Source organism: Schistocerca cancellata, chromosome 2 (genome assembly GCF_023864275.1).
Source record: "Schistocerca cancellata isolate TAMUIC-IGC-003103 chromosome 2, iqSchCanc2.1, whole genome shotgun sequence".
In the NCBI taxonomy this organism is placed as follows: domain Eukaryota; kingdom Metazoa; phylum Arthropoda; class Insecta; order Orthoptera; family Acrididae; genus Schistocerca; species Schistocerca cancellata.
Window position 1 is genome coordinate 379,902,940 of NC_064627.1, and position 16,371 is coordinate 379,919,310.

General features: G+C 38.1%; 1 protein-coding gene across 1 annotated transcript in view; it reads right to left on the reverse strand.

Moving 5' to 3' along the window:
• Positions 1–16,371, reverse strand: part of LOC126161774 (transmembrane protein 164) — a 175,746-nt gene that overhangs the window by 29,043 nt on the left and 130,332 nt on the right. The window contains exon 3 of the mRNA XM_049917843.1: positions 11,711–11,789. Coding sequence (XP_049773800.1) covers positions 11,711–11,789 — 79 coding nt within the window. The remainder of the gene's footprint in view (positions 1–11,710; positions 11,790–16,371) is intronic.

Below are 16,371 nucleotides of genomic sequence, written 5' to 3' on the forward strand. Positions count from 1 at the left end.
AATATTTTTATCTTGTTTTGTATTTTTGTGTATACATTTTTGTTCTTCACAATGACTTATGAGATTTTCGAGAGTATTGTGCCTAAAGTAGAAAGTAGTAATTTAATAGACTTCGAAAATCAGGACAGGTCAAATGAAACAGAAAGAACCGATCAATTTGATTTAAAAAGTTTTCCTGTAAATTTCACGAAAGAAATTAAACAATCAGTTGACGACAATAAGACTTACTGGGATGAAAAAATTGATAACATTTTGTTGCAAGTCCAAGCAGTCAATACCCAAGTGGGTGATCTTTCGAACAGAGTTGGCAGTGTTGAAGAAAAAATTGAATCTGTGGAAGCAAAAGTAAATGAAATTGATGCTAAATTGAGCAGTGAAATTAATACTGTAAAAAATGAGTTACTGGCAGATAGGGAAAGAAATTTAATTGATTTTAATGAGATAAAAGGGGAAATTAAAAATTTGGATGAGAATACAAAAGTTTTAGTAAAAAATGTAGAACAAAAAACTGATAATCGTTTGGTTACTCTAGAAAAAAAAGTAGAGTGCAATGATTTAGAAAACAAAAAATCTGTCAAAGAACTTCGCGAAAAAAATGAAAGTTTTGACATTGAATTTCAAAGCAAAAATTACAATGTCAACACATGCAATCTTGTATCTAATATTCCAGTGAAGCACTTTTCGGTAGATGGACCCTTACATCCCATTGATTTTATACAGTATTGTAAGGATTGTTTTTTACCTCACTCACCAGATGAAATAAAAATTAAATTTGTGAAAAAATTCTTGGAAGGGGAAGCTTTGACTTGGGCAAACCAGATTGTAACTGTGGGGATGACCTTTTCAGAATATGAATCAAAATTTCTGGAAAAATTTTGGGATAATCTTAAACAAACTAGAATCAAAAGTGAATTTTTAAATGGGAGAAACTATAGAGAATCGGATGGCAGCATGAAACAATTTTGCAAAAGTGAACTTCAAAAACTTATTCATTTAACAAAACCTTTGGATGACTTGATCAAAATTGATACCTTAAAGAGAAGATTGCCATCGGCAATGCAGTTGAGTTTAGTTCATTGTCCTGATAGTAATGTAGAGCAGTTTCTCAATTATATTGAAAAGTTGGATAGGGTAACAACAAGAACACACAGTGGGTTTACTCAGAAAGGTAATGGTCAAAATTGGGGAAATGATAACTTTCAAAAAAGGGAACAAAACAATTATCATGGTGTCGGTCAAAATTCAGGGGGATATAACAATTTTCAAAAGAAGGACCATAATTTTTATCCAAAACAAGAACATGATTTTTGCGGAAATAATCAACAAAATAGAGAACACTTTAGGGATCAAAATCACAGAAATTTTGATAGAGATCAGTACAATAGAAACTACCGACAATCAGGTAATGTTTGGCATAGGAATGGCAACAGAAATGTTGATCAGAGACATTGGCAGAACCACAATCAGCAGTTCAAACAGGAACCGGAAATAAAAAACGAGTAGACGCCCCCTTGAAGGTCCGCAAGGTTGAGGCAGAAGGTGAGCATGATGAAAGGACCAATCATAAACCCAAACATGACATTTCCAAACCTAAGCTATCACATGAGGTCATTAGTTGTTACTTATTGAAGAAATTTCAAGAGGAAAATAATGATGATATTGATAAAGATAAAATTTTCAGTACACAAGAACATACAGTAGATAAAAGTAATTGTGATTCATTTAATTTAACAGAGTTTTACACTTGGGCAGAAAAGAACAACACTTTGTCAGATGATGTAATTTGTAGTAGTTCAGAGACGTGTGTGAATGAAAGAGAGAATGCATGCTGTGAGAATGAATGTATTGGTGAAAGGGATCTGGTAACTTTAGAAAGGAGAAATAATATTTTGGGGGATAATTTGAATGTGTATGACCTGAATATGTATAATGATAATGATATTGATGATAAAGTTGACAATGATGGTAATGGTATTGATGATGATGTTGAGGAAAGGTGTTTCATTAGTTTAAATAGGGAGTTGGGTATACACATGGTTGAAAATGGATTAAATAGTGAGAATATTATAGAAATTCCCAGGGATGTTACCAGGACGAATAAGGCTCACAAGCTGGGTGTATGTGAAAGTGTGAATTTTGATGTTGTTGGTAAAGATTCTGACTACACAAATAATGATGACACATCTATAACTTCTAGCCTAAGTGAAACTTTTATAGATACTAATGACACACACACATTTCTTATGAATCTATGGCTGAACAGTGAAACTATTTCTTTTGACAAGAATTTTAGAAAGATGCTTATTAATGTATGTGAAACTGTATGTCCTGAGTGGTGGAAAAAGATGAGATATTTTATTTTTGAAAAGCTGAAGGATAAGTACTTCAATAGCATACAATGTGATTTGGATGAAAATTCTTGGCTATTTGAGATAATAGAGAGTACTAATGACAATTTTGTATCTTGTGCAAATTTTATAACTGTGACAAATAATACATGTAATGATATACCATATGATTCTGATAAGTATAGGTTTGGAGAAATTGAAAGTGATTTATTACATGAGGATGCAGGTTCTGAGAAAAGTGATCAATTTTGCAGTCCTTATATAAAAGTTCAAATTGGGTCATGGATTGGTAAATGTTTAATTGATACAGGAAGTGAGATCTCAGGAATATCTGAAAGGTTAAGTAAGAAATTGAAAGTGAGGAAAGATTATGTTGAAATGCCAGTTGTTGGGGTAAAGATAAAAGGTGCTACTGGGAAGAGCAGTAAATTGGTAAAAAGCCAGGCTTTTGTGACATTTTTAATTGAAGACAAGTTGTTCACACCAAATTTTGTGAACACACTTGGTGATCAGAGAATGGAAATTTTGACAGTATCAATTTACTAAAAGAAAATAGATTGGAGAATATTGAAACTCATAGATTTGATACTGATGAACTTGAATTTGGGAATTTAGTAAATTTGAAAACTTCAGAAACACAAAATTTATCTGGGGTGCAAAAACAACAGTCAGAAAATCTGCTGTGGGAATACAGTGATGTTTTCAGTGACATACCTGGTAGGGTAAAGGGTTATCAGTGTGAGCTTCAGGTAAAACCTCATGAACCATTTTTCATAAAACCATACAGTATTGCAATATCAAAAAGACCTGCTGTTGAGAAAGAGCTGAAAAAGATGGCATGTGGCATGTTGGGTTGAGGAGACCAGGTGAAGTGGATGGGAGACAAAATGTTGATTTAGTGATCTAGACTCGGGGCTAATTATATCGGCTGCCGTCCTTCACTTGCGTTTCTGGATGTCGACACTTTATGACCTGGGCCTCTCTGACCCATAGCTGAGCACTCGTACACTTGGACTGAACACCTGCATAAATTGCTTCATAAAAATGTATTCTTGAAATGGCTTTCTAAATATCTACTCAATTTTCATGCCAACCCAGGAAAAATGGATATGTGATATGCCAGTCCTACATGGCACTTCTAAGTGTGATGTTCAGAAGTTAGAGATTCATGCAACGGCTTCTTCTCTAGTGAGTTATCTTACCAAATCAGCACCACTTAATGAAGCCACCTACTGCAGTAATCTAATAAGAGAAGTGTTTGATACATCTCTCCAGTGATTCCTGTCTTCAAAAAGCATAACTTTCCTTCTCTCTGGCATTTATGATTGCCTTATTATTCACACTACTAAAACTTAAAAGCTGCATTTAAATAATTTGGATGGAAGGAGTAAATCACAAATTTTGGATTTAGGGTCCACTGGCAAAAAAACTGCTGAGAGACCCTATTTGCATAAGTATGAGTGCTTGCTGAAATGTAATGCCTGTAAACTTTTATGCTGTTCTCAATATCGGTTCAGGTATTACGTGTCTTGCATATTGCTCGATTGGCTTCATCCTTTGTTGATGCAAAGTTGCCTCTACCAGGTGTACCAGTATGAAATGAGCGTCAAGATACAAATGTGTCGATAGGGAACATTTGTTGTGAATGAGCCTTAATTTTTTTTTTGTTTGGTTGGTATGACATCTGTCAAAGATATTTAGTATACATCAAGTCATGGAACAAACAACGTCATATGTTTTCAGCATGTTAACAATGCCGAATTTTGTACCAGAAAGTGATGATTAGCGAAAAGCATTAATTTTTTGTTTTCATTTGAAAAAAAAGTGCTGCAGAGTCGCATCGAATGCTTATCGAGGCATATGGTGATCATGGTCTATCAGAAGCAACATGCAAAAGATGGTTTCAACGGTTCAGAAATAATGATTTTGATGTAAGAAATGAAGAACGTGGAAGACCACCAAAAAAGTTCGAAGACGCTGAATTGCAAGCATTATTGGATGAAGATGATACTTTGAGTCAGAAGCAAATGGCAGCAATGCTAAATGTAGCACAACAAACAATTTCTGACAGTTTGAAAGCTATGGGAAAGATCCAAAAGTGTGGAAAATGGGTGCCACATGAATTGAATGAAAGACAGATAGAAAACCGAAAAACCATTTGTCAAATTTTGCTTCAAAGACATGAAAGAAAATCAATTTTGCATCAAATTGTTACTGGCGATGAAAAATGGATTTATTTTAAGAGTTCTAAATGGGAAAAATCATGGGTTAATCCAGGACAACCATCAACATCGACTGCAAAACCAGATCGATTCAGCAAGAAGACAATGCTATGTGCTTGGTGGGATCAGAAAGGTGTGGCGTATTGTGAGCTTCTAAAACCCAGTGAAACTGTGAATACTAATCGCTACAGACAACAAATGATCTATCTGAACTATGGATTGATCGAAAAAAGACCAGAATGGGCCAGAAGACATAGCAAAGTAATTTTTTTACATGGCAATTCACCTGCACACAAAGCAAAACTGGTTCAGGATACAATCAAAACACTTGGTTGGGAACTGCTACCCCACCTGCTGTATTCACCAGACTTGGCCCCTTCCAGCTACCATTTGTTTTCATCAATGGGACACGCATTGGCTGAGGAACACTTCGATTCCTACGAAGAAGTCGAATATTGGGTGTCCACAAATTGCCAGAAAGGTGGTCAAAATGTATAGAAAGCAATGGTCAGTACTTTGAATGAAACGTTTTTACTTTTCAATTCAAAATTAGTGTTTCATTTTCACAAAAAAATCCTCATTTCATACTGGTACACCTGGTAGACAGATTTGAACTGTAGTGTGTAACATGAGGTGTGTAACTTAATTATTTCAATGTATTGTGAAACCCACAGAAAACTGAAAGCTCAAATTCTTAGAGTGCATCCACAAATGGAGCACACTCCCTTTCAGCATGACAATGCCAGACCACACAAAAGTGCTGCAACAAACGCAACAATCCAATGCCTTGGGCTCACTGTTATCCACCATCCTCCATAGAGTACCTAACTTACACCCACCTGTTTCTCATCTGTTTTTAAAACTTGAAGAAAACCTCCATGGATCTCACTTGATATTAGAAACTGGTCTCTCATAGGGAGAAATGTGTCTGTCGTCAGAGTGACTATGTTGAGAAATAAATATTTAGACATGAAAAATAAAGATGTGGAATGTTAATAAAGTTAGTTTGATTTAAAATCTAGGAGTTTTCACATTAAAAATTCGGAGGCATTATTTTTCAGCATGCCTTCACAACTTCAATTTTCTAATATTTTATATTATGCAATGGTATCTGGATCTTGTGAAATGTTTCAACTTATCAGTACAACACAAGCTCAGCAGATTAGTTAGTCATACTGCAAGTACAGTGGATCATATTTGGGAACAAGTAGTGAGGATGTGGAATGCAGCAGAAGGGTTACAAATGAGATATATTTTTCCAGTTAAAACATGGCCACATCTAGGTCTCTTACCTAATTGAATTTGAACTTTAATCTTAATATACAAATAAAATTTAATAAATGCAACACAATCACATACATATAATACATATTCATACAAATAGAATAAGTTGTCAAACACAAACAATTTCTATTTGCTTTTATAACTTTAATTTAGAAGAGAGATGGATTATAGTACTATAGTTGCACACTTCCTTCTTTGCACACAAGAGTAAGGTTAAACTGTAGGCAGTGAAGACAAATTTTGTTCCTCTTTTTGAATTTGTAACACTGTAGAGCACTTATTGCTAAAATGCAAATGTCTCAGGTTTGAGTCTAAGACCAGCACACAGTTTCAACATGCCAGGAAGTTTTGAAGTTATTTTTATTAATACCTGTCTCGATACAGTGAAATGCAGTCTAAAAACAGTATTTTCTGTCTGGAAAGTTGCCTTGCAAAAGTGGTGCAGTACATATATGACTAAATACATAGCTACATCAGAAGATCTTGGTTTTATTATTTTGTTTGAAACACAACCTCGTGAGTATTTTTGCTTTTAAGAGAATTTCTTATTTTCCTGATGTCTCTGGGATAAGGTGAAATGATCTTAAATTGCCTGAATGCTTGTGAATGGTGAATGGTGTTGTACTGTTGCCAAATATACCACCACACTTTTTCTTTTGAGCTGACCACACCACGTTTCTATGTCATGTTTACAAAGTGACTCACAGTGACAGTTGCTACGTACACACATTAAAAAAAAGTTTTGCAACACCTTATTTCTGAGAGTTCCGGAACCTGTACAGAAAACTGGAAGAGAGATCAACATAAACATTATTTCTACTCTTTTTATTGCTCATGAAAACCACACATTTCATGTTGTGCCACCACACAGCAAGACCTTCACAGGTGGTGGTCCAGATTGCTGTACACAGCAGCATCTCTAATACCCAGTAGCACATCCTCTTTGATACATGCATGCCTGTATTCATTGTGGCATACTATCCACAAGTTCATCAAGGTGCTGTTTTCCAGATTGTCCCACCCCTCAACGGCGATTTGGCATAGATCCCTCAGAGTGGTTGGTGGGTCACGTCATCCATAAACAGCCCTTTTCAATCTATTCCAGGCATGTTCGATAGGGTTCATGTCTGGAGAACATGCTGGCCATTCTAGTCGAGCAATGTCATTATTCTGAAGGAAGTCATTCACAAGATGTGCATGATGGGGGCGTGAATTGTTGTCCATAAAGACCAATGCCTCGCCAACATGCTGCACTATCAGTCGGTGGATGGCATTCATATATCATACAGTCATTACAGCGCCTTCCATGACCACTAGTGATGTATGTCGGCCCCACATAATGCCACCCCAAAATGTCAGGGAACCTCTACGTTGCTGCACTCACTGGACAGTGTGTCTAAGGCGTTCAGACTGACTGGGTTGCCTCCAAACATGTTTCTGACGACTTTCTGGTAGAAGGCATATGCGACACTCATCAGTGAAGAGAACGTGATGCCAATCCTGAGTGGTCCATTCGGCATGTTGTTGGGCCCATCTGTAACGTGCTGCATGTTGTCATGGTTGCAAAGAAGGACCTCGCCATGGACATAGCGAGTGAAGTTGTGCATCATGCAGCTTATTGCACACAGTTTGAATCATAACATGACGTCCTGGGGCTGCGTGTAAAGCATTATTTAACATGGTGGCGTTGTTGTCAGGATTCCTCTGAGCCATAATCTGGAGGCTTCCCTTGTTAAGAGCCCTTCGTGTCACAAAGTAACAATGCGGACATGATCAAACCACGGTATCGACCGCCTAGGCATGGTTGAACTACAGACAACACAAGTCGTGTACCTCCTTCCTGGTGGAATGACTGGAACTGATCAGCTGTCAGACCCCCTCCATCCTGCTCATGCATGGTTGTTTATATCTTTGGGTGGGTTTAGTGACATCTCTGAACAGTCAAAGAGACTGTGTCTGTGATGCAATATCCACAATCAACATCTATCTTCAGGAGTTCTGGGAACTGGGGTGATGTAAAACATTTTTTGGTGTGTGTATTTGTCATGGTGGAGGATTTGGTCATTTTCTTCAATTACTAATTAATCTTTTTCATTGCCAGCTTCTTAGTTTCTCTTTTAATTACACTTCACATTGTTTTGATTTTATTTTCAGTACTACAAATTTCTTAAACAACGTGTACACCTTTTGAGTTTTACAACTCTTCAGAATGAAGAACAATACTTTTTCATAACATCAAAGCAGTTGCACATTTGTGCTTATGGCAACTGTATACTTGTCTCTTCCTGCTATAGAATAACTTAATGCCTTTTGTTGCACAAAGTTTTTTTTTGATACACAATTAGTGTTCCCTGTTTTCATATGGACATGAATCTTAGGAGCAGCAGACACATTTACTTAAAAACTGAGTTAAATTTGAAGTTTGCCAGCCAAAGTGGCCGTGCGGTTAAAGGCGCTGCAGTCTGGAACCGCAAGACCGCTACGGTCGCAGGTTCGAATCCTGCCTCGGGCATGGATGTTTGTGATGTCCTTAGGTTAGTTAGGTTTAACTAGTTCTAAGTTCTAGGGGACTAATGACCTCAGCAGTTGAGTCCCATAGTGCTCAGAGCCATTTGAACCATTTAAATTTGAAGTTTAGGTCTACTGCTTTTTAAAACTCATTCCAACAACTACTTTGTAGGTACCTCCAGATGACGTCGTCTGTTGTGACATCAGTAACTATTCTACTGCATTTTCTAGTTAACTCTTTATTTAAATTTACCATGTTATCTTTCACACCTAAGAAGCCATCACAGTCTGGTAACCCATTTAAAAGTGGGTGATTGTGAACTTCATTGACTATGTTCTTACTTATTAAAATATTGTCAATTAAGTTGTTACTGTCCAATACAATTCTGGTGGAAAAGTTCACAAATTTATTACAGTGAGTTCAGAATATTTCTGTCTTTTTTAGCTCACAGCACTTCAAAAAATTAACACTTAAAGCACTAAACTTTCTTATTTGCATATTACTGTTTGATAAGTGATGCAGCAGTGTCTTGAGGTTTTCTAAAAATTTGGGAAAATCTCTCTTTATGACTTTGTAATATTGAAATATTACAAATGTATTGCTTGGCAGTCTGACTTCAGATGCATACACTTCCATGACTTAGTCTGTGCAAGGACTGCCTGTATCTATGGCACTAAATTTAGGTTGTTTTTCACAAACATGACAACAACCCATTTCTTAAAATTGTTTCAGCAATTGTAAGTTACTAACTGATAATCATCAAATTAAATAATTAAAAGTCAGTTAAGTGGCATGTAAACGCTAATAGCAATTTCAAGTCTCTGCATATTGAACGGAATGAGGTGGCACACGGAGAATCTCCTTAGAGTTTGTATACTAAAACATCTATATAGACAGCGCACCAAGGGCAACAAGGAATACGAAATTAATACAGTGAAATAACAAAAAAGGATCACTGCCTGTATCTCCACACACTGCCTTAAGGTTTACTATCATTATTACGAAAAGGATAGCTGCTACTCGCCATACAGTGGAGATGCTGAGTCGCAGATAGGCACAACAAAGAGACTGTCAGAAAGTCAGGGTCTTCGTCACACGTCACACGTCACACACACACACACACACACACACACACACACACACACACACACACACACACACACACACACAAGCCATAGTCTCTGGCTGCTGAAGCCGGACTCCTAATAATTTTCATATTATCATCATCTCATTCCATCCTGGATTTTCCATCATTTGGTTTACTATCAATGGTATATACCCTACGCTACAATGAATTCATGAAAGAATAGGGGCCGAAGGCTCATAACTAACCAGCATAACAGGGTGGATTGTGGTTCATTGCCAAACAATGCTTCACTCTGTGGCAGATATTGCTTCAAGATTTTGCCAACTTGTATCTGAATTAAGACTATATATAAATAAAACAGCATGAAAAGGAAATTAGGAGCAGAACTGTGTGCAAGGAAGCTTCATTCACTCTTGGCTACAAAGCTGAATATTTATACCTCTGGGTTAAAGGTGATCACTCACTAAAAATCAGAAGAGTTGAGTTGTCAATAGTTTTACCCCTATTATCCTACATGGTACTCATTTTGGCAGGTTGATCGGTTGTGGTGGGAGTAGAGCCAGGTGGGATGGGTAGAGGGAAAAAGAGGCAGGAGGGATGGAGAGGGATTAGGGGTGGGTGGCTATTGGCTTGGAGGGAAGCAGCCGATATGCCAGCTAGGAATGTGGGGAGGGAGGGGTGGCAGGTAGATGGGCTAGGCAAGTGAGACATAGTTGTTTCACTAAGTTGAGATATACCTTGGAAGAGAATGGTTACATAGCACTGCTGGAGAATTGGATTCTGGTATTTACCTGTCATGTAATTATCATTGTCTCAATGTCACATTGAAAAATTGAGTTAGTAATTGTCACGTCCACCAAGTTGGGACCATGATGTTAACCATGAAGAACTGCCAAGAACAGTCAAACACTTCAAGTGACTCATAAAGTACCCTGAAATTTGTATCAAAAAGATATGCAAAATCTGCGGGGACCACATTGAACAATGTGTTCAACATCAACCATACAGTCTGTCTAATCAGTGCAAGTCGTCGTCATGAAAGGATAGGTTGGATGTGAATGGCTCTGAACCTTTGTTCAGTCATTGTCTGTGGATAGGTCACATTACTAGGTCAAGTGTAACTTAATATATGTAATGTTAAATGATGGCAATTTTAGTGTTAGGGGAAATTAATTAGTGATTAACTTATTGTCAAATTTTCATCTGAAAGCCTTTACTTTCAGTTAGTGCTAACAATACCATAATGTGCATTATCACAAGAAAGTATTTTACTCCCATCTTAAACAATTTTGAAAAAGCAAATATTGTTCATTGTAGTCAAACTAAGTGAACAGTATACTTTTCAAAGATGTACTGATGTGTCAGCAGAGTTCACAGCCTGAAAATATCTTTCAGCACATTCTTAGCAATATCAACACACTCCGAGTAATATGTAACACTGACTTCCTGACCGCCACAAGAAAATTAAAAATCAAATTTCTTCACTGATGTTAAGTTTTACTCTCAACACACTTCCTAAACAGGTTTTGGTGTGTGAGTAACGCCCTGAACCTGGAAATACTGAATATGTCATTCTCTGGGGACAGTGACATCTACCACTGAGACATAAAAGTTATACATTAAGTTTAACTGAAAAATTTAAAACATATATGGAAACCAGTAGATGGATTCATTAAAAACGATACATTTTTTTCTGAAATTTTAAAATATAATGTATCTGACTACATTACAACATTTTCAAAAGGGTGGACAGAAAGTAATCCCCCCCGGTATTGTGAGAGAAAATTATTCTTTTAGTACAAGTTCTGGCATACTTATCACGTATTAAACTTCCAACAATTGAGTATTAGATTTTAAAAGTATGTACATTTTATTTTATATGATTTATTGATTCATCCAGGGATTATGACACAATGATCAAAATTTGTCAATGTAATACAATGAAAATAAATAGCTCAAAATATACACATATACACAATAAATTCGTATATTTTTATGGGGATAGGGCAGGTAATCAGCTGTGGCCTTGCTGAAGAAATCATCTTGGCATCTTCCAGAAATTATTTAGGAAAACCATGGCAAACCAAAATTGGTATGGGCAAACAGGGCAAATTAATCCTCCTAAACATGAGGTCTGTATCTTAACAACTGCATTACCTCAGTCAGTTTGTCATTGTACAATGTTCTTTGATTTACATACTTTACGCACAATCTGCACCAGATAACTTATAATGCAAAACATATAGGTGTATTATCTTACCTCCCAACCTGAGTAAGTAATAAGGCACAATCAACATCATACTATGTTGTATCCAGTAAATCGATGCTTCAAAAGGCAGCTGAAAAATGCGAAACATGAAAATTATAAACCATCCTAAATGCATTAACTTGTAATATGTCAATCAAAACAATGAAATGAAAGGAGCATTCACATCAAATGACAATATTTTGCCATTTTAAATTTAACACTGTATAACTGATATATACTGTAAGACAGTGCAGCTACACAAGAACTGAAGCTTTCATATTTAATAACTAGAAAATGACAAGATATGGAAATATAATGCTGGAAAAAAAATTCGTACACTTGGGAAGATGATGTCAATTTTGATCCAATGACAGCATATGCCACCTGGGGGATAGTACATGTACTGATAATGGTTTCAACATGTCCACCAAGATACAGCATAGTGGCATGGCTACCAGAGCGCCATCTGTGTCTGTCTGTTAATAGGGAATGCTCACGACCCGAAGACTCAGCTTGGTGCAGATGTGTGAAGAAAGCAGGAAACCATACCACAGAGACACACACGTGCTTCCTACAGCCAACTGAGCAACTTAGCAAGGTGTCAAATAGTAGCCCTCCGAGTGGCGGGATGGTCCTTTCAGAGTTGGACGTGCTGCGTCAGCTGTGCAACAATTCTGAAAAATTCTGGTGTCAGTGGTCTTGTGAACATTCTCAAACCCACTGATGGGTTCTGGACATCCAAGCAGCACAGACACCTGCCAGGATCATCATATTGTAGGGACAGCAGTGGCAGATCATACAGCTACCACAGCATAGATAAGAGGGCTTGTGAGCCCAGGGGTGTCAACATGAACTGTTAGGAACCTGTTGTTAGCACTGAGACTAAGGGCAGGCACACCTCTAGTCCTTCTCCCATTCACGCCACAGCATAGATGTGTACGGTTTGAATGGTGCCATCAAAGTATCATTTGGAAGATGGAATGGTGCACCGTGGTCTTCAGGGACGAAAGTAAATTCTACCTGTACACAAGCAATGGTCATTTGCATGTGAAATGGAGACTTAGTGACCACTCATAAAGTGTATTCACCCAAGGCACTGGTCCCACCCTGGTCCTTATGGTCTCGGGTGTTATATGCTACAACTCTCATTCACCTTTAGTGTTTCTGGAGTGGATGCTAACCAATGCTTGATATGCACAGAATGTTGTTAGATCCATTGTTTTGCCTTCCTTGCAACACAAAAGTGATCCTTTGTTTTAACAGGATAATGTTCACCCCTGCATTGTCCATGAAACTCAAATGTGCTCTGCAAGACGTGCAGCAACTTCCTTGGCCAGCACAATCTCCAGACTTGTCTTCAATGGAGCACGTGTGGGATATGACAGGACAAGAAGTGACTCGTGTAACTCGTCAACCAACAACTCTTACAGAACTGCGTGAAGAAGTCGAAAAGATTGAACACGCGTGGTGTAACGTATCCCAGGATAGTATTTGCCACTTGTATGATCAACTAGGTGCCAGAATCAGTGCTCACATTGCTGCCTCTGAAGGCTACACCACATACTAATGTGGTTATTTCAGCATTGCTCAGTACCTAGTATCTCTGAACCACTTGAGCTATTGATCTGTAAATGTAATCATTTCATGTACTCCATATGCACTGTTGCAACAATAAACCTTGAGGAAACTGGAAAACTCAAAGGGTGTACTTATTTTTTTCCAGCAGTGTAGAATTGCAAATTATACGTAACCAAGCTCAAATTTCTGCGCAGAAAACAAAACTTTTGTTCATATCAGCTTGTTCAACACAGGATGCTGTATTCAAATATTAGATATGACTGAGTGGCATGAAACATAGTGAACACTGAAGAAATCTGGTCCATTACTGTTTTGGCAAAGAAAGAAAACGAGTGAAAGTAAATCTATGTTCTACCTATTAAAATAATTAAAAGAAAAAAATAATTCTATTCATTACATGCCATGACTGGAAAATGCTTAGAAGAAAGGAATGAACAATGAAAACAAAGTCAGGAACAGAAATGCCTAATGTAAAATTATATTCATCTGCCTTCTGTAAAACTTACAACTGATGCACATTCCATCAATATTCTTGCATTTCTTAGTGTTTAATAAATAATTTGTTTGTGATTGCTTTTATGTCTGTAGATGCTTAACAACTTCACATACAGCACATTAAATAAACTACATTTTATTTCTATTTAAATATCAAAAAACTGAAAAAGAAGTTGGGTGCACCCGTATAATGCTATAAATATCAAACACAATTCGACTGTAATTTTTTGTGAGGTCTCTCAACACAGACACAATTCCTATGAATTCTATAGAATGAGTCCAAGCAGTTTCCACTTTTTGGAGCAACTAATATCAACCACCCTGACAAAGCAAAAGACAATTTTTCACTCTCTGTTTCTCCTGCTGAGAGGCTACTCATTACAACTGGGGAAGTTGGTGAAAGTGTGTGAATGATGTTAAAATTACAACTGTGAAAAGTTTATTTTCTGTAAGACTGCTAGTACCGTACTATTACACAAGCAATAAAGTATTACAGGGCAACAGCAGAAATGTATTATGAGCAACTGTAAATTTTTTTCAAAGTCCTCCCCAGCCAGAACTAACCCAAGGCATGCTAGGCCAATGCCCTATGTTGCAGTCAGAATGACAAACAGGCAGAAAGCCGACATTGCAAACAGAAGAGCAAACCCGGAACACACTACCTCACCTCGCAAGAGCAAGAAACTTGAATGATAAAGTCAGCAACATGATCTCAAGGAGGAGAAGACATAACGTCACTCTGACACTACAGCCTGATTCTGCAATAGACAGTAAAGTTGCACAAGAGCACATATCATCCTACTGTCATGATGGGAAGGCAACAAGCTAAAGCCCTGAAAGCCATTCTTATGAAAGAGAACGGTAGGGGAAGACCGCTGATGGGTCCGGAAAAGTAAGCCACATTCGGTCACGGCCAGCTTGGCATAACATCAGTGCCTCAGATGGACAGTAACAAATACTCAAGTTACCAAGTCTTCACATGAATTATGTTGCACTACACCAGCTATGAAGTTGAAACTGTAACATGCTGCCACCTGTTTGGTCCATTGAACTTGGTCTCTGAGCTGCCAACCTCTCAACCACTAAAAAAATGGCTCTGAACACTATGGGATTTAACTTCTAAGGTCATCAGTCCCCTAGAACTTAGAACTACTTAAACCTAACTAACCAAAGGACATCACACACATCCATGCCCGAGGCAGGATTTGAGCCTGCGACCGTAGCGGTTGCGCGGTTCCAGACTGTAGCACCTAGAACCACTCGGCCACTCCGGCCGGCTCTCAACCACTGATAAGAAAACTTGGAGACGTCTGCCTCCAGATTTCTGAGCTGAACTGATGGTATTTGGTGCACCGTCAACCTGTCGTAGTATTCAGGAGGCACACTAACTCCTGCTGCTCCAGACTAGAAGCTGTACGCAGTCATCAACATCACCGGCCACCCTTGGTGGCAGGGCTACGCTGCTGTTGATTCCACACAGTGCAGATCTGCTGAGAGATTACCCAAGCACACCCCTATGATATCAACAAGAGTGCCCTGGTAATATGCAGTTGCTGTCCTGTGCAGTACAAGCTATGCCAGCCACCAGTGAGACGTGTCACCCACACAACACTGTGATTAAGTGAACTGATGCCACCAGGGCGATGGCCCTGAAGAGTGCCAAGAAAGCGCCAGTATACTTCTGAGGCTGCATGCTGCACTGTTGCTGGCCTAGGCACCAACACAGAAAGGAATACATGACTGTAAGGTTTAAAATAATAAATTCTTGTTCTGCTAGTGTTGTGTCATTAGCACCCTGAATGCTGACCGGCCTGCTCCACTGCACTCCACACTCCGTCATCCTCACAACGGAAGGCACTCGACCTAGGTTTCTACAGTACTTCATTCAATGTGGTATATATACAGGGTGGTCCAATGATTATGACCGTGCCAAATTTCTCATAAAAAAGTTGTAAAATGAAAAAACTACAAAGAACGAAACTTGTCTAGCTTGAAGGGGGAAACCAGCTGGCGTTATGGTTGGCCCGCTAGATGGCGCTGCCATAGGTCAAACATATATCAACTGAGTTTTTTTCAAATAGGAACTCCCATTTTTTTAATTACATATTCGTGTAGTACGTAAAGAAATATGAATGTTTTAGTTGGACCACTTTTTTCGCTTTGTGATAGATGGCGCTGTAATAGTCACAAACACATGGCTCACAATTTTAGACAAACAGTAGGTAACAGGTAGGTTTTTTAAATTAAAATACAGAATAGAGGTACGTTAGAACATTTTACTTCAGTTGTTCCAATGTGATACATGTACCTTTGTGAACTTAACATTTCTGAGAATGCATGCTGTTACAGCGTGATTACCTGTAAATACCACATTAATGCAATAAATGCTCAAAATTATGTCCGGCAACGTCAATGCATTTTGGCAATACATGTAATGACATTCCTCTCAACAGCAAGTAGTTCGCCTTCCTTAATGTTCGCACATGCATTGACAATGCGCTGACGCATGTTGTCAGGCATTGTCAGTGGATCACGATAGCAAATATCCTTCAACTTTCCCCACAGATCTAGTGAACATGCGGGCCATGGTATGGTGCTCC